This window comes from Mirounga angustirostris, unplaced genomic scaffold (assembly GCF_029215605.1).
Source record: "Mirounga angustirostris isolate CCGP_5_RB_7025 unplaced genomic scaffold, mMirAng1.0.hap1 SCAF_6, whole genome shotgun sequence".
In the NCBI taxonomy this organism is placed as follows: Eukaryota; Metazoa; Chordata; class Mammalia; order Carnivora; family Phocidae; genus Mirounga; species Mirounga angustirostris.
The window spans coordinates 93680781-93699479 of record NW_026991714.1 but is presented as its reverse complement, the minus strand read 5'-3'; the positions used below and the strand labels follow the sequence as shown (position 1 = coordinate 93699479).

Below are 18699 nucleotides of genomic sequence, written 5' to 3'. Positions count from 1 at the left end.
AACTAACCAAGTGAACACAGCACATGGATGACAAGGGAGCGAGGGGAAAGCCTAACAGGCCAAATAAATCCTGGCCATCAGTGGGTGACAGATGTCTCAGCCAGATCACCCCCACAGCAATGCTGACCACATGGAAAATACAAAGCTCTCTCTGATTTTCCGTTTTCCTCCTTTTCTATAAATGAGGCTCAGCACGCCTAAGAAATCAGAGCTACATGTTGGTAAAAAATGTTACTATTAGACATTATTTCCCATTGATAGGTTCAGACCCATCCCAGATTCTAGGACTAACCTCACTTCCTTTGCAATAGTGGGGAATTGCTCTGAAACACATAAACTGGAAGTTAAATTAGCCATTAGGGAGTTTCAAGTAATGTAATATTTCTGATCAACTAAGCTCTTCAAATGGACAAGCAACATCGTTAGGAATACAAAGCAGACTACAGAGTTAAGACTATTATTCTACGTTTCATCACTAACACTCTCTTAGGTCTGTTTTAGTCTGGAAGTAGCTATAGTGAAGGCAAATGAATTTATACATTTTTCAGACATCGAGTTGCTTTTTATAGCAATATCCCACATATCAAATGGATAGACAAGAAAACTACTGTCATCTGAAAATAAGTGAGGGGAAAAAAAAAGAAACTCTTAAGTATTTATGTACCTACTTCTAGAACCTCAAAAATCCTTTGGATATGTAAGAAATTGGACATTCTTCATTGGACTCATACCAGCTTTGAGAAAAAGGACTAGAGTGAGCCTGCCTGGTGATTTCATAGGGGTTCTGGCCTTCTGTTCACAAACTCTTCATGACAGGTGCAGCCCCTTCCCTCCCTCCATCTGGGGCCTGGCTAAGCACTAAAACTGGCCTCTACACCAGCAAGAAGCATATGGGCTGGGACAGGGGCAGCATCTCCTTTCTGATGGTATCAGCTCCCCGTTGTCTAAGCTTGTCCCTTTAATTACTGTATCTTTGTCCTGACTTACTGTGTCAAGCATTTCTTCTTCTTCTTTTTAAGATTTAATTTATTTTAGAGAGAGAGAGAGAACCCTCAAGCGGACTCCCCACTGAGTAGAGAGCCCAACGTGGGTCTCGATCCCAGGACCAGACCCTGAAGGTCATGACCTGAGCTGAAATCAAGAGCTGCCACTTAGCTGACTGAGCCACCCAGGCACCCCAAGCATTTCTTTTTTTAAAATATTTTATTTATTTGACAGAGAGAGACACAGCGAGAGAACGAACACAAGCAGGAGGAGTGGGAGAGGGAGAAGCAGGCTTCCCGCGAAGCAGGGAGCCTGATGCGGGGCTTGATCCCAGGACCCTGGGACCATAACCTGAGCTGAAGGCAGACGCTTAACGACTGAGCCACTCAGGTGCCCCACCCCAAGCATTTCTTAAATGTAATAGTTGATACGAAGAAAATATGACACATACTTCTAAGTTATGAAGCACAATGAAGTGAACCAGTCATCCAAAATCAAGGCAGAATACCACCATTATCATTGCTTCTGAGCTTTTTCCTCTGCTAGGGTATTCCCTCAGAGTTGACTCTGATCCTAAAATTTGTGTTTCTCATTCTCTTTTCTTTTTGGAAGAATAGATTTGCCATATATGTATATATCTCATATACTGTTCAGTCTTACCTTTGTTGGGGTCTTTATTTTTTTTTTTTTAAAGATTTTATTCATTGATTTGAGAAAGAGAATGAGAGAGAGAGAGCACATGAGAGGGGGGAGGGTCAGAGGGAGAAGCAGAATCCCCGCTGAGCAGGGAGCCCGATACGGGACTCGATCCTGGGACTCCAGGATCATGACCTGAGCCGAAGGCAGTCGCTTAACCAACTGAGCCACCTAGGCGCCCTGTTGGGGTCTTTAAAATGGTAACCTACTACATGTAATCCCATCTGGCTTGTTTTTCTTAAAAAACAAACAAAAAAAACCTCACTATAATTTCCCTAACAGTCATCCATGTTGATACTTGTAAGTGGTATCTCATTCAGCTTTACTGCTGTGTAATATTCCATTATGTAAATATAACCAACATTCAGTTACCCAGTCTCCTCTCCATGTAAACCAGTATTCTTGGTAGATTCTCCCTTTAAGAACTTTCCTATGAATATCCTTGTAAATGTCTCCTGCTGCAGGTAGAGGAACTGCTGGGTTACAGGGTATATGAATGATGAACACTGTTAGTTTCCAGAGCTGTTACATCTTCCTCTCATGCCATTCCCAAAAAATGTTGCTCTGCCCATCCTGCCAACACTTGGCATTTTCAGACTTCTTAATTTTTGCAATGTAGAATGTGTGAAATGGAATTTCAATGTGGGCTTAATTTACATTTTCTTGAAAACTAATGAGTTTTGTGATTCTTTTTATATGTCTAGTTGCCATTGGTTTCATCTTCTAGGAGATGCCTTTTACTTTCGTCCCATTTTTTTTTTTTTAGATTGCTAACTTTCGTATTGATTTTAAGGAATCCTTTACATCTTCTATTATACTTTGTCATATATGTTACAAAACTGTCTGCATGCTTCACCCTCTCTGGGCCACAATTCTAGTGCTGGCTTCCATTACACCTTCCTTTCCAGCCCCCAAACTACTGAGGAATTGAGAAAACAGCAATATGGGTTTCCAAATAGAGTTTTAAAACACATATCCTAAAAAAGGATATTTAAAATAATGGGGTATTTTTTCACAGAGATTAGCAAAGATAAAATTGTCAGTGGCACAGGTGGGAGAAATACACAGTCAACTACCACTGTTGAGAATGTAAAGTGAATCTTGATCTTGTTAAGGGTGGTGATACATGAGTATACATATTTGACAAAACTCACTGAAATTACTGCATGCAAATTCTATTACACAGGTAGGTGGTATGGCATACTGGTTCAGGTCTGGTTCTAGAGTTAGACTGCCACTTCACTCTGTCACTTAGTAAGTTATTTCGCTTCTCTAAAGCCTCGGGTTTCTCAATGGCAAAATGGGGATAACAGCAGTATCTGTATTATTAGGGCCGTTGTGAGATATAAATGAAATTGTGTGAAAGTGCTTAGAATAATGCCTGATGGAGGAGCAGCATCAGACGTATGTTAGGATACATTTATCAATCATTTACAGTTTGTTGTAGGGTCTGAAAATTTCTCTACCAAATCATAACCGTAATGACATTCTCCTACATTTTCTTCTAAAAGTTTAAATATTTTAGTTTTCACATACAGGCAGGTAGTCCACTTGTAATTTATTTGAGTTTGCTGTGAAATAAGGATGTAATTTCATTCTTTTTTCTGAGAGATAACCAAATTTATTTTTTTTAATTTTTTAAATTTTTTTAAAGATTTTATTTATTTATTTGAGAGAGAGAGAACGAGAGACAGAGAGCACGAGAGGGAGGAGGGTCAGAGGGAGAAGCAGACTCCCCGCTGAGCAGGGAGCCCGATGTGGGACTTGATCCCAGGACTCCAGGATCATGACCTGAGCCGAAGGCATTCGCTTAACCAACTGAGCCACCCAGGCGCCCTGAGAAAACCAAATTTATTGTTACCCATCCTTTCCCACTGATTTTGAATACTACTCTGTCACATCAGATTTCCACACGTGCTAGGTTAGTTTCTGGATTCTTGATTATGTTCCCTTAAGTTTATCATCCATCACTGCACCAATTCTACATTGTCTCAATTCCTACAACATTATAATCAATCTTGATATATAATAGGACAAGTCTTCCTTCTTGTTCTTTACAGCTGTCTTGTTGATTGCTGGGGTTTTGCTCTCTCCTGTGAACCTTAGATAATTAGATTCCATGAAAACAAAAACAATAAAAATCCTGTTGGAATCCCACTGAATTTATAGATTTAGTTTGGAAGAACTGATAATCATTAGCTAATACTGATCCACTAGCATGGGCTATCCATTTAGATCTTCTTTTAACTTTCATGTTTTACAACTTTATAGTTTTGTCCCCAGTGTTACAGACTCTATTCAGGAGAATGCAATCTGGGTACATTTACTGTCATTACTGACATATTTGAACCCATTTCCTGCATCTTTTTTTGATCCATATGTCCTCCATCCCCTGTCCTCTTTATTTTGGTCTTCTATATCCCAATAGCCTCCTTTTCCCCCCTCTGTTGGTTTGGAAACTATAGATAAATAACCTTTTAAATTGTTGTATCTTTGCATGTGACTAAGGCCATACCGTTGTCTCCTTGCCTTTATTGACAGTGAAAGGAAAAAGAAGAACTAGAGAAAAAGGTGAGAGAAACATAAAGGGGAGAACAAGAGACGTGAAGGCGTACTTTGAAGTGGGGAGCGGAACTGAACACTTGAAGGAATGGGGCTGCGTGATTTCCTTCCTCTTTCACATTTCTTAGTCATTCCAGGTAACCAAGGTCTGTTTTTATTGTAACTATTACTGTTAAAATGGCTTACCACTTTTGTTTTTCTGATTAGTTTTAGGTGAACTATTTTAGTTAAAGCACTACAAAAACGTGTCACTAGCAAAAATTTAAGGTCGGGGCACCTGGGTGGCTCAGTCGTTAAGCATCTGCCTTCAGCTCAGGTCATGATCCCAGGGTCCTGGGATCAAGCCCCACGTCGGGCTCCCTTCTCGACAGGAGGCCTGCCTCTCCCTCTCCCACTACCCCTGCTTGTGTTCCCTCTCTCGCTGTGTCTCTCTCTGTCAGTTAAATAAATAAAAATCTTAAAAAAAAAAAAAAATTAAGGTAATGGGCTATAGATCTACTGGAAGACGGTACATTTTCTTTCTTAAACTTAGGAGACCATTTGAAACAAAGCAGTATTTGCATCATGTTTCACCACATAAAATAATACAAGACTTAAAATTTAAAAATTCCTAAAAAGTATTTAATCATGATAAGAAAGCATAAACTGTGTGTGTGTGGGGGGGGGGTATCTCCAATTTGTATTTCTATCATTTACTTGGCAAGGAAAAGACCAGATATCCTTTCAGAATATTTTTACACAAAGCTTTCAGGCCACTTTTCTCACATAATTTTATTTAACGCTTTAATGTTTTCAGGTTCTTTAGGATTTACACACTTCTAAGGCCCTTTTATATGGATCTAGGGGTGTATCTTTAAAGGGTACTTTTCCCTATCCATTAATGATCCATTAAACACCTTAAAACCACCATCATTTCTATTTGCAAGATTAACTTAGGTATATAAAATGAAAATTGAAAGGACTTATATTTCAGAAAACCAGAAATAAAAACTAAGGTTGATGAAAATTAATGATTTAAAAAAATGCAAATAAACAAATACTGAACAAACAACAATTAGGTTTGTTCAGCAATACTGAAATTAGTTGGTGTCCCCAAAAGAAAACAAAAACCGGGAGGCACAAAGCAGCAAAGAACTGATCATGGCAATTATGACCTCCATTAGACAAATATCACCAAGTTCCCTTCTGTTCTCATATCTGCAATATCTTTAAATCCACACTCAAGAATGCCTACTGCCCACTGTTTGGGCCTCTGGAAGTTTAAACACAGAAAAGAGGGGCGCCTGGGTGGCTCAGTCGTTAAGCGTCTGCCTTCGGCTCAGGTCATGATCCCAGGGCCCTGGGATCGAGCCCCACATCGGGCTCCCTGCTCCGCGGGAAGCCTGCTTCTCCCTCTCCCCTCCCTCTGCTTGTGTTCCCTCTCTCGCTGTGTCTCTCTCTGTCAAATAAATAAAAATCTTTAAAATAAATAAATAAATAAATAAAAGAATAAACACAGAAAAGAAGTCAGTTTATCTACTTTACAGTTTTGGTGAAGGTGTATTCTAAATTTTGGGACTCCTACTAAAGATTGGTGATTAAAGTTTGATGATGAAAAAGTGTCACATTAGCAGAATCTTTAGCATATAATTTATTCAGCGCTGTATACATTCATGTTATTTTTTAATGCCAAAGAACACCATTTATTAATCATTGCTAATATTCACATAATACAAGGGTAATGTATTCACTTATTTAAATATCCAAGTTTTTTTTTTACACCTTAGTTTTTTTTTTTTTACACCTTAGATTTTTATTTTATTAAACTTTCTGAGTATAGCTGACACACGATGTTACATTAGTTTCAGGTGTGTAAGATGGTGATTCAATTCCTCTACAGCTTATGCTGTGCTCACCACAAGTGTAGCCAACATCTGTCACCATACAACCCCATTACAATACCATTGACTATATTCCCTATGCTGGGCCTTTTATTCCTATGACTTATTCACTCCATGACTGGAAGCCTGTCTCCCACTCCTCTTCACCCATTTTGCCCATCCCCCCACCTTCCTTCTGTCAACCCTCAGTTTGTTCTTTGTAAATATCTAAGCAGTTTTATTAAATACAAAATACTTCACAGCTTCTCACAGAAAAGTAATTTATCTATGGCACTCCATAGGAAGCATACAAGTAATACAGGCAAGATCTTCAGTGAGGGTTCTACTCTCCTTTCCTGCCCCCAGTGACGGAGAACACACTGCTCTCATGAGGTTGTCAGTGTCAGTGGTGAACAACTCTGGGTATTAGAAAGCTTTCCCTTATATACTAAAATAAAACTGTCTTCCCTATAACATCCACCTATTGCCCTAACCTTATATCCACAGTAAGGGAAAAATCACTACTCTCTCTCCACGAGACAACCCTTAAATTAAGACAGTTATTTTCTTAAACATTAATTTTTCTCCTTTTCTCATCTAATCCCTAAAACTTCCCTGGCATTTTAGTTTTTCTCAGGATATGTAAAAGAGATTTTTTTTTTAAAACATTTCTTTCTTTATTTTTTTAAAGATTTTATTTATTGGGGCGCCTGGGTGGCTCAGTCGTTAAGCGTCTGCCTTCGGCTCAGGTCATGGTCCCAGGGTCCTGGGATTGAGCCCCGCATCGGGCTCCCTGCTTGGCAGGAAGCTTGCTTCTCCCTCTCCCACTCCCCCTGCTTGTGTTTCCTCTCTCGCTGTGTCTCTCTCTGTCAAATAAATAAAATCTTAAAAAAATAAATAAATAAAGATTTTATTTATTTATTTGAGAGAGAATGAGAGAGAGAACACGAGAGGGGAGAGGGTCAGAGGGAGAAGCAGACTCCCTGCTGAGCAGGGAGCCCGATGTGGTACTCGATCCTGGGACTCCAGGATCATGACCTGAGCTGAAGGCAGTCACTTAACCAACTGAGACACCCAGGCGCCCCAAAGAGATTGTTGCAAGCTGAACTGTGCCCCTCCAAAGACGATATGAAGGAGCCCTAATCCCCACTACCTCAGAATATGACCTGACTTGGTAATCACGTTAAAATGAGGTAAGTAGTGTGGGCCCTCACCCAAAGAGACTTACGTTCCTTATCAAAAGGGGAAATCTGGACACAGAGACCTTCACAAAAACGAGGGCAGAGATGGGGGTGATGATCTATCAGCCAAGGAATGATAAAGACTGCCAGCAAACCACCAGAAGCTGAGAGTCTTGGAACAGATTCTCCCTCACAGCCCTCAGAAGGGAACCTATTGATACCCTCACCTTGACTTTTAGCTTCCAGAACTGTGAGACAACAGATTTCTGTTAATCAGGCCACCCAGTTTCCGGTATTTTGTTATAACAGCCCCAGCAACCTAATACATTTCTCAGAAATGTGACATGATAAAAAGTTAAGGAAATTTTCCACAGCAGAATGCTTGGTTTTGTTTATGGGTAAGAATAATTCTTTCCTAAAATAGACTTACCATTACTTGGAAACATAAATGCTCTCAGCAGTAATATATTTGGATACTTCCTGAAATTATGTTTTGAACTACTGGTTAGTACAAACCTATTACGTTTAGTTTTTTCCTATGACTTTTGCTTTCATGATTTCTCCAGTATCTCTGCTCTTGCAGAGCTGATAAAACTGTTGACAGTAAGAATAGAAAATAATGGTAACCCTTGGCTCTTTGTTCAAATCCTAATACCTGAACAACTGATTGGACCAAGAAAACTATAACCTGTAAACTACACTTTATTTACAAATTTAGAAAATAAGGAATATAAGAGTTGATGGGCAGAATATATGATTATATAAATTATTTTCAAAGTATACTGTATCAGTGATTTTCATCAATTTTGGGAACTTCTCTGTAAATACTGAAATAGAAATTAATTTTGAAATACTAAAAAAAATTAAGATCTGCAACAATATTTCATATAGAAAATTCTTAAGCAAGAGATATCCTGAGATGCTTATGAATTCCCAAATATCATTATAGCCTGTAATTTCTCCCATAAAGTACATTGGAGCAGCAAACAAAGCCATTTTCAAATGGAAATGCTGAGCAGACTGTGCCTTGTAAGGGATCACTCCAGTTGAACTTTCTGTAATGATGGAAATGTTTTACTTCTGTGCTGTCCAATAAGCTCGAATGCCTACTGAGCAGTGAAATGTGGCTAGTGTGACTGAGGAACTTAATGTTTAACTACCTAAATAGCCACAACGGTCTAGTGCCTACCATATACATTTTTTAAGATTTTATTTTTTATTTTATTCATTTGAGAGAGAGAGAAAGAGACAGAGAGGATGAGCAGGAGGAGGGGCAGAGGGAGAGGGGAAGCCAACACCCCACTGAGCAGGGAGCTCCATCCCAGGACCCTGAGACCATGACCTGAGCCAAAGCCAGAGGCTTAACCAACTGAGCCACCCAGGTGCCTGTTGCCACCATACTGAACAGCACAGCTTCTAGGTTCATTCCCTTCCATACATATTTTTCTTCTCTTTTCATTTAACACAGTAGTTCTCAGCCAGTGGCAATTCTGCCCACTAGGTAACATATGGCACTATCTGGAGACATTTTTGGCTGTCATAACTGGGAGGTGTCAATGGCATCTAGTGGGGAGAGGCCAGGGGTGCTGTTAAACATCCTACAGTGAACAGGACAGGCATCCCCAAGAAGTGATTATCCAGTCCAAAATGTCAAAAGTGCTAGATTAAGAAGCCTAGACATATTTAAAAGATCTTCAAATGAAATTAAAAATACTTTGCATATCAATATGAATGGCTGTATAATATTCTAACATTAGTCTGCTCTTAAAATCTTTTGCCACTGTTCAATATTTCCATCTCAACTGCTGTTTTGTCTGTCCACAATCTCTTAGCAAGTACACTACTTCAGTCATAGTGGCCTCTGTATATTTCACATGCCTGAAGCTGATAATTTTACTTCAGTAATAGGGATAAGTATGCAGAAACCCTTAACTGTTTTGTAAACATGAAGACATTTATAACACAGGAACTTTTACTTTTAGCCTTTCATTTAACTTCAGAAATTCATGAAAGGGCTAGTTTAGTGCAAAGGCATAATCATGACATAAAGAGCTCATGTTCTGCTAACAAAGACTCAGCAGTAACCTTTTTCCACTCGACAAAACAGTAATATATTTAAGACATTTAAATTACCTATTTATGCCATTATTTTGTAAGACACCCTTTATTTGAACATTATAATCTATACCAAAAGTGGAGAATAGAAAAATCGCCATCCTAATATAAAAAAAAAAGAAAAAAGAAAAATCGCCATCCTTAAAGGGTTCAAAAATCCAGTGGAAGAAGAAATAGTTAATATAGCCACAGTCACAAAAAACGAACAAAGGCAAATTGTTTCTGAAATGAAGGCTTATAAAGGAATCTTGTTGGAAGTTCTGGCCTATGCAATGAAAACAAGACCCAATAGTTTAGGATGTGTTTTCTGTCTTATCGAAGGAAACAGAAAAGATGACCTCTTACAGGGCGTTCATGACAAATTATATTTTTTAGATTTTAACATGTTCAATTTCCTTGAAAATGTTGCTCCTATTTACCTTATTTCTCATTGCCTCACTGCAATTTCTGTAAGTATTCTATTCTTAGATGCAACTCCTAAACATTTCAGTTATTCACATGATAAATCTCATCAAAACTGGAAAATAAAATCTACCTTAACCTAATTAAAAGATGATAAATTTAGCCATCACTGAGATTTTACAACCATTTAAAAGTATGTAAAGCACATATCAAGAAAGAAAAATATCACTTATAAATTGTGACTGCCCTCAAACTTCCACAAAGATTTAAAAATTACTCAAGATGTTTTTCATTAATCCTACATGATCTTAACACACAAAAGGGAGAAACAGGGTGCTATTACAATAATGCATTCAGGAGATGATGCTAGCTTGGACTAGAGTAACATAAGTAAAGCTGGTGAAAACTGTGGGGATCCTGTGTATATTTTGAAGGTAGAGCCAGTAAGATTTGCTGTAAGATTCAATGCAGGCAATGAGAGAAAAACTGGAATCAAGGATAATCCCAGGGTTTTTGGCCTGACCTGCTGGAAGGACTAAGTTGTCATTAACTGAGCTGGTTCAGGCTGCCAGGGGAGCCAGACTGGGAAGGAAATTCAGCAGCTCAGTTTTGGATATCTTAAGTTCTAGATGACTTTTGGATGTTTCCAAGTAAAGTAGGCACCTGAAAATATGTATGATTGAGTTCAGCACAGAGGTATGGGTTGGAGATGTGAATCATGAAAGTCCTCATAGAAAAGAGAAAAAAAATCTTGGAACTGAGCTCCTGGACCTGCCAACTTTAAGAAGTCGGGCATGTGGAGGAATGTGGCAAGGGAGACAGAGAGGGGTGCGGCCAAGGGAGTTATGAAGAATACACAAACAAGGTTTCTTGGAAACCAACTGAAGAAAGCACTTCAAGGACAGAGTGAGCAACTGTACCAAAAGCTCCTGATAAGTTAGATGAGGACCAAACAATTTGGTCACATGGAGGTCACCTCTTGACCTAGAAAATGGCAATTTCAGTGGAGTGGATGGTGGCAAAGCCTACATGATGTGGGTTGGAGAGTGACTCAAAGGAGAGGAAGTGGAGAAAGTGTATATATAGACTGTTCTTTTGAGGAGTTTTTACTTTAAAGGGGGGAAGGTGAGAAATGGGATAATAAGATGAAAAGTAGGCTGAAAGAATTTTTTGTTAAATGGGAGAAATAAGAGCATGTTTGCTGACAAAGATCTAGGAGAGAGGGAAAACATGCTGGAAAGAAGGGGGAAAACTGCTGAAGCATGGTTTTTAAGGTACATAATTTAGACTTTAAAGACACCCATTAAATATAATCAAAGAGGATCAATCTACTTCTGCCAGATAATAAAATTATGGCAAAACAAATATAAGTGTTATTAATGTAAAAAGGGAAATACAGACATATGGAATTAAAAAGGCAGTCTCCAAATTAATCCAATTCTATATGAGAAAGTAGTACTTATCAAATACCTAGAGTAATTAGTATTCTATATTTAGAAGTGAAAAAGAAATCACAACATAAAAAAAAAGTTGAACTGTAAACTATAAATTCTCTTTACAACTAAAAAATAGTATCTAAAGAGAAGTGTAGATTGAGAAATATTTAAATCAAATAAGACTTAAGGTTAAGTAAGGAGCTCAGACAAACAAGTAAATTATCAAGTAACCAAGAGATAAATGGGTAAAGTACATACAGACTATTTGTACAACAGCAGATACAATAAATATCAGGACAAATATTAAATCTTGCTAATAGTAAAATGCAAAAGAAAACAATGAGATCTGTTACTAAATATAAAACACCCAAATCTGGCTACACTGTGAGACAGACAGTAATCATACATTGTTCATGGCAATGTAAAATATTAACATCCTTTTGGATAGCAATTTGGCAATTCATATCAATAGTCAGAAAAATATTCATAGCTTTTGACTCAAATACTCCCCTTGGATATTCAGCCTAAGAAAATACTTAAAGAAAAAAGTATATATAAATGATGTTCACTATAGCATTATAATTATATTAACATTAGTTATGATAATGAAATAGTAAGAATGATCTAAAAGCAAAATTAAAAAAAATGAATGGCTATGAAAATTATGAATTTTGGGCTGATTACAGAAGAGATAAAATATAATTTCAGAGAACACAGATGATGCTTAAAATATAGTAAGAATAATATAAAACTTTTTTTTTACTATACTCTAATTACAACTATGTCACCTACAACGAGACAAAGAAAAATGTAAACTGAAAACAGTTTAAACATTCAGTATGCTGGGATTGTAGGGGAATATGTTCTTCCTTGTTCTGATAACAACTACTGAATACATACCATGTGTCCAATGCTGAACTATAAACAATTTTGTATATGGACACATTTAATCCTATGGGTAGGTTATAGCCAATAAATGGCAGAGCTGATATATGAATTCAGGCAGTCTTTTATCCTGATCTTAACCACATGATATATACCCAAATTAAGAAAAGTTAGAAAAGTGGGATTTCTCTCATCCTGTTAAGTCATGTTTCAAAAGGTAAGGTATAGGTAATCACAAATGAACGAAATATCACGTGGTAATCTCAGACTACTATCCCTTAATAATTGCTAACTAACTTTTCAATCTTGCCTGCAAAGTTAAAAATGACTTTAAGCAGAATGGAAAAACAAAACAAAATAAAACCATTTCATACCATTACAGAATGCTAGAGCTGTACAGGAAAGTTTAGATTACCAGATCCCTTTACCTCTACAAAGAAACTGAGGTCTCTAATCAGTGAGGGGCTAACTCAAGGTCATTCAGGTGGTTAATATAACTAAAACTAGTTCTAAATTCCAGGTTTCTTGATGATAGCCCAATGGTATTTCTTTCTATACTATTTTATTCCCCTCCCCCATAAAAAAAAATCTATATCCACTATGTTTTAAGTGCAGAATAAATGCCTGGCAGCACATCTAGTGTGTTTTAGTTAAACTAATCTCTACAATAGTTTTAATAGTGGTTTAATATTATAACCACATTAAGAAGAAGATGGTGAGGGGCGCCTGGTGGCTCAGTCGTTAAGCGTCTGCCTTCGGCTCAGGTCATGATGCTGGGGTCCTGGGATCGAGCCCTACATCGGATTGGGCTCCCTGCTCGGCGGGAAGCCTGCTTCTCCCTCTCCCACTCCCCCTGTTTGTGTTCCCTCTCTCGCTGTCTCTCTCTCTGTCAAATAAATAAATAAATTCTTAAAAAAAAAAAAAAAAAAGAAGATGGTGAAGCTCAGTTGAGTGTAGCACATTGCCCAGCAGCATTAATTGGCATCCAGATCTGATTCCAAAGCCAGTGTTCTTCCTACGATATCTACCACATGGTCTGGGGAGAAAGGGCTCATGCACACAGGGAGCTCTGATTATGGAAGTTCCTTGTGTTCTCTGCCCATGCCACCAAAGGTTCACATTGAGAGAACTGTCTGATCTTTTTTAGGCTCAGGACTAGCTGGCTGTACCAGTGGGTTAAAAAGAATGTAAATAAATTCTATCTCCTGGCATGAAAAAAAGTTTCCAAGTGTGTGTTGATCCTGGGATTGGGCTTTTGTGTCCCTTTGGTACAATCAAGGGAGTAGAAAACATTTAGTGCTTAGAGACTGAGAAATTGAGAAGCATAGGGGCAAAATATAATGATGCTTATATTCTTGACAGATGTGCTTTCTAGTATCCTAATGGTTCAATGGCTCATGAAATACAATTCCATGACCTTTTTGCTCCCTCACATTTTTGTTTCTTTTCTTCTGCCTCACACTTCAAATTCCATAGATTCTAGCACTGCAGGCTTTAATCTCCTCTCTCCAGACAGGAAGCCCCCTAAGTGGGCTCCCTGTCTTCAGTGTTTCTTGATTTACAACCATCTCACTCAGCAAGGGAGAGAATCTTCCAAAAGCAAAGCCACCACTGCCTAACAAAATTTATCACTTTTTCCTTAAATTCCTTGAAAACAGCCCTACTCTACCTTTCCAGCTCTCTCTCTCTCTCCAGTCCTCAAGTTCCCTGTAACTAATCTGGGCTTTCCCTCCTCTGTGCTTTGGCTCACAATGATCCCTTTATCTGGAATCCTTTACTCTTTCATCTTTGGCTGTCTAAATTCAGACGGTCCTTTAAGGTCCATCTCAAATGTAATCTCCCTTGTTTTTTCTAATTCTCCAACCAGATATCATTCCCTCCTTATCTAACCCCTATAGCACTGGGTGTAACTCTTACAAGACTTGACATTGTCACCTGTATTGTAGGTATCCGTGTATCTGAACTGTTCCATTAACATCAACACTGTGTTACTAACTTTTGTGTTATAGGTAGCACCTAGAAAAGACTTTCATATTTACAATCAACGATCAAAAACAATTTGAGTTGAGTCATGCAAAGTACTTCACAATTTTCTGTTAAAAAAAGAAAACTGGTCAAAGGAAACCAGAGCTAAAAAAAAAAATAGTACAGCTACTTAATGGGGCACTTCATTTTCTAGGTGCAGACACAACACTTGATATACATCTACTAGGTCAAGAAAGGTATGCCTGTATTATGTAAATGACTCAAAGGCTTAAAAAGGCTAAAAAAAAAAAATCTGAAGACATCTGTAGTATGCTTTTATTTCCTGACTTTTAGTTCTGTACGGATGAACGCAGGAAGCTCTGAAGCTTTAAATCTAGAAACTGTAGGGAGGTAGGACAAACTTCATTAAAACAATCAAATATAAATTCAGAAGGCTATTGCAAATCAGGTTGAATAGTAAATCAGGTTGAACAGAGCTATTAAGTGACTGATTCACTCTCAAACAAAAAAAACAAAACTCGCAGAAAATTTAGCTCCTTCTTCGCAGTGAAAAACAAAATTTGAAATTCTGGTAATGTTATTTTTTCCACATTCTAAAGCTAATCGGAGAAGCCTGCTGCCTCACAAAAACATTTCATAAAGGTAGTGAGGTAATACTACTCCTACAGAGATCATGAATAATGAACCGACGGGCCCCTGGCTGTACCCACGTCATTGTTTACTTTGTGACTTTTTTTTTTTTTGAAGAGCTGGGGGGTAAGGTGAGGAGGATGGGAGAAAATCAGTTTAAATTGTAGTCAAATACTTTTGGTGGAGTTGCGGTGTTTTGTTTTTTTTTTTCCTTATGGACCTGTAGCACTTGTTGATAAGAGCACAATGAAATTAACCGATAATTTGAGAAAAGGCAACAGGCACCTGCAGCCTCTCAATCACTTAGCAAACATTTCAGACAAGATAGGGCCAAATTCTGCGATCTGGGCGAACAAGCGGGTGTCACCATTCCATAGGAGCGTCTTTCTAGGTAAGCTGTAAATCTTGGGGCAACTGGGACCTCTCCCAAAGATCTGAGCTAGGAGCGGTCTCAGGTTTTTAGACAAATCTCTCCTCCTACCACACGTGACCGAATGGCATTCGGCCGCCTAGAGAAACACCGCACCGCACCAACCGCGGGATACAAAGGCTCAACGCCGCCGCCGCCGCCGCCGCATCCTTTGGAGGATCGCTGGGCCTCCCGCGCTCAGCGTCTGCGGAGCCTGCGCAGGGCGCCGCCGCGAGGCGCGCCGCTCCCGGGCCCACAGGGCGGTGCCGCGCAGCGCGGGGAGCGGGAGCGGGGAGCGCGCGCCGCCTGCTTTGCGCGCCCGCCCGCCCAACGCCTCGGGAGCAGGGCCGCTGCGCCGCACGCAGCCCGGTCGCGCCGCACCGCTGCCGCCGGGCCTTCGTCCGCCGCAGGGAGCCCCGCAGCGACGTGGACCAGGGTGAGGAGGCCGAGGGCCCCCAGCCCCCGGGCAGGCCCGAGGCCAGGCCAGCCCACCCCAGCCCCCCTCTGCCCACCTCTGCCCACCTCTGCCCAGGCCTGGGCCTTCCCCTCTCCTAGCCCCTGCCCCTCCCTACGCCTTCCCCGGGACTTGCGCGGGCGGCGGGGCGTCGTGAGCTGCACTTACACCACGGCTCTGGAGATCATCCAGGACACCATCTTCCCGGGGGCTTGGACCCCGCCTCGGGGGCGGGTGGGCGCCGAGCGTGGCGGACCAGGCCGCCAACGGCAGGCCGCGCGCTCGCCGGCTCCTCGCGCTCCCCGGGGCCGCGCTGGCGCCCTCGGGAGCCGGGCCGGGTGTATGCGCGCTGCGGCCCGAGCTGCGCGGCGGTCGGTCCCCCGCCCGTCCCCGCCCGCGGCCGAGCCGCCGCCGAGCCAGCCGGCCCCGCCCCTGCACTCCGCTGATAGGCGGCGGCGGCGGCGGGGCGCGTCGGCCGAGGCCGGGTCTGGGCGGCCGTGGTCCGGGGGCTGGGCGGTCTGGACCCCGGCCGGCGCCGGAAAGCCTCGCGGCCCCGGAACCCTGAGCTCGAACCTCCACCTTCCTTTTCTTTACATCCCTGGGACGCCCACCTGGCGTGGAGGGGAAGAGGGGATAGCGGGGGGCTGAGGCAGGGGACTTGTGGGTGGGGGTTGTGACTATGTGTGTGTATGGGTGTGAAAAAATATCAGGAACTCTTATGTCCGATAGACTCCTCTGAATCAGGCCCTAGAATCTGGGGAAGCAAGATTTTGAGATGTGTGTAGCCATATCCGGTGTCTCCACCGTTCACTGAGGCCCAGCGTCCTGGGCATCCTCAAAGTACGGCATTTTAAGGGAAACGTCGGGAGGATCCTCGCACAGGCCTCGGTGTATACCAGGAGTCGCGTGGTGCGTGGTGTGTGGTGCAGTGCGGGGAGGGGGCAGAGGAGCGTGGCTTTGGATTTCATGTTCGCAGCAGTGGGTGTATCGATATCACTGTTCTGGGCCTCTCAGAGCACCTTTGCAATCACGACATCTGCAAAGCCTGTTTTACGAACACACGTCTGAGCCTGCCAGATACTCAAAGTAAAAACTGGGCCTGGGATTCCTGACCTCTGTTATTTACAGTTTTCTTTTTTGGGGGAGGTTGGGTTACTGCTTACTCCTTGCAGTTCTTGCCGATAGCATAATTTCAGGAGATAGGATTTAAAAACAGTTTTTTGGTGGCAGTACCAAATTGAGAAACTGATCTTCAAGTTTAGTCTTGCCTTTTTTTTTTTTTCCCCCAGTTCAGAGGACAGTAAAAGGTAATTCTAATATTCAGATGGTACAAGGAATAAAGGATGAAATGTCGGCTTCAAGCCTTTAATTAAAGTCCTAGAAATTAGCTTATTTTGTGACCATGTAATTTATTCTTTTTGTTCCTCAGTTTCCCCATAGTAAAAAGGGACTAATAATACTGTAGCTTACCTCTTGCCTTCCAGAGTGACATGAGGCACTGCTAAATAACATGTTTAGGAAGTTCTCCAACTTACTTGGAAGAAGATTGAGGGCATATATAAGATTATTAAGTTCCCAGGTTCAATAAATTTAGTAATATTTTTATTAAGACTTGAGCTCAGAAGTTGCTTTCTACTTTAGGGTTAGGTTCTTTTTGTTGTTTACTCATATTAAGAATATATGTTTTAGTTTCAGGGATCTCGTTAATGAAAATTTGTAATTGTTTGGAATCTTTTATTTTGGGCTATTCAGCATTCTTTGGGGATCAGGTGTGTCACATAAGCACCAGTTTTCTGGAAAACACTCTTGCCCAATAAAATTCAAACTCATATGAATAGCATTTAAATCCATCCATGAACAGGTCCTGAGATGTTGTTAGAGCCTGAGTTTTTACTGCCTTCCCAACCCTTTTGGACCCCTACCCTTTCCCTAGCTCTCTTCTCTGAACAAGTTGTATCTACATGCCCAGCACCTTTGCCCACACTTCATTTTTTCTTTAATGATTTACTCTCCATTCTCTACCTATCAGAATCTTTGTTTTTCAGAGTACTGTGCCATGAGGATGTTCTTGATTTTCCCCAGTGAAAATTATTCGTAATTTTTCCTAGGCTCCCATAATTTATTAGTTGAATTTCTATTTAATGTCTATTTCATTCTGCTTTATATTATGGCTGTTTTACTGATGTCTAACTTACTGGATGGTAAAATGTTTGAGGACAGATATAGTATATTAGATATCTTTGTCTTTTCCAAGTCTGTAGAATAGGACAATTGCCCAAGGAAAGTTTGAAAAGTTTGTTAGTACAGACACTCTGTTAAGTATTGGAGCTTTATGAAATTTCAGCTATGTACTGTAGAAGTCTCTTAAAGATGTCTTTCTTGTGTTCTTAATATGGGGGTCATCATTCTGAATATTATTTCACTGCATTGACTGTAATATATGCCTTCAGGGGTTGCAGAGATATTAGGACTGTTGGTTTCTCTCTAAAATGTCCCTAGGCTGCTGTGTGTTAAATTTCATTTTGTATGCTTATTTTGTCTTCAGACTCTTCCATATTCATATCACTTTTTGCTGTTCTCAATCTGGAACAGCCTCCTTCTTTATACATTTCAATATGCCATGTGCTGGAAACCACCTGCCCTGTGCTAAGCACATGTTGTTGAATCAACCTTTACAACCCAAAAAGCGTAGGTAGTGTTTATCCCCATTTGATATACTGGAAACTGAGGTTTTGAGTGCTCACTGCCAATGACCTTATAGGTCATAGGTGACACAACTGGAACTAGTCCACGCTTCCTGAGTGTTCTTGACATTATACTGTGATAGTCGAATTGTGACTAAGGAAGTGGGTCCAGATGGGGGGTGCCCTCTTGGAGGAAGTTGGGAAGCAGATTTTTTGTTTGGTGGTGATTGGGGCTAATCACTAGCATTTAATGGGTGGGGACTAGGGATGTTATACTTTTTGCAATGCAGAGGCTAACCCGAACAAAGAATGTTCCCATATTATTTCCACATGCAAATGTTGTGTGAAAGGAAGATTTGTTTTGTTCACAACTTGACCAAGAGTTGTTTTCAGTTTTGGAAAATTGTATTACAAAC

General features: G+C 40.5%; 2 protein-coding genes across 6 annotated transcripts in view; one reads left to right on the top strand and one right to left on the bottom strand.

The window, feature by feature from the left end:
- Positions 1 to 15997, bottom strand: part of REEP3 (receptor accessory protein 3) — a 99284-nt gene extending 83287 nt beyond the window's left edge. Inside the window, exon 1 of one of the 5 annotated variants that reach the window (XR_010412447.1) lies at positions 15768 to 15996. Coding sequence is in view for 3 of the 5 variants with exons in the window: in XM_064594689.1 (XP_064450759.1) it covers positions 15768 to 15799 (32 nt within the window). In the remaining 2 variants the exon portion in view is untranslated. Of the gene's footprint in view, positions 1 to 15767 lie in introns of all 5 variants that reach the window. The other 4 variants (XR_010412446.1, XM_064594689.1, XM_064594686.1 and 1 more) reach the window with 4 other exon arrangements.
- The window catches only part of JMJD1C (jumonji domain containing 1C), a 349365-nt gene continuing 346100 nt past the window's right edge, over positions 15435 to 18699 (top strand). The window contains exon 1 of the mRNA XM_045877927.3: positions 15435 to 15581. The gene's annotated coding sequence lies outside the window, so the exon portion shown is untranslated. The remainder of the gene's footprint in view (positions 15582 to 18699) is intronic.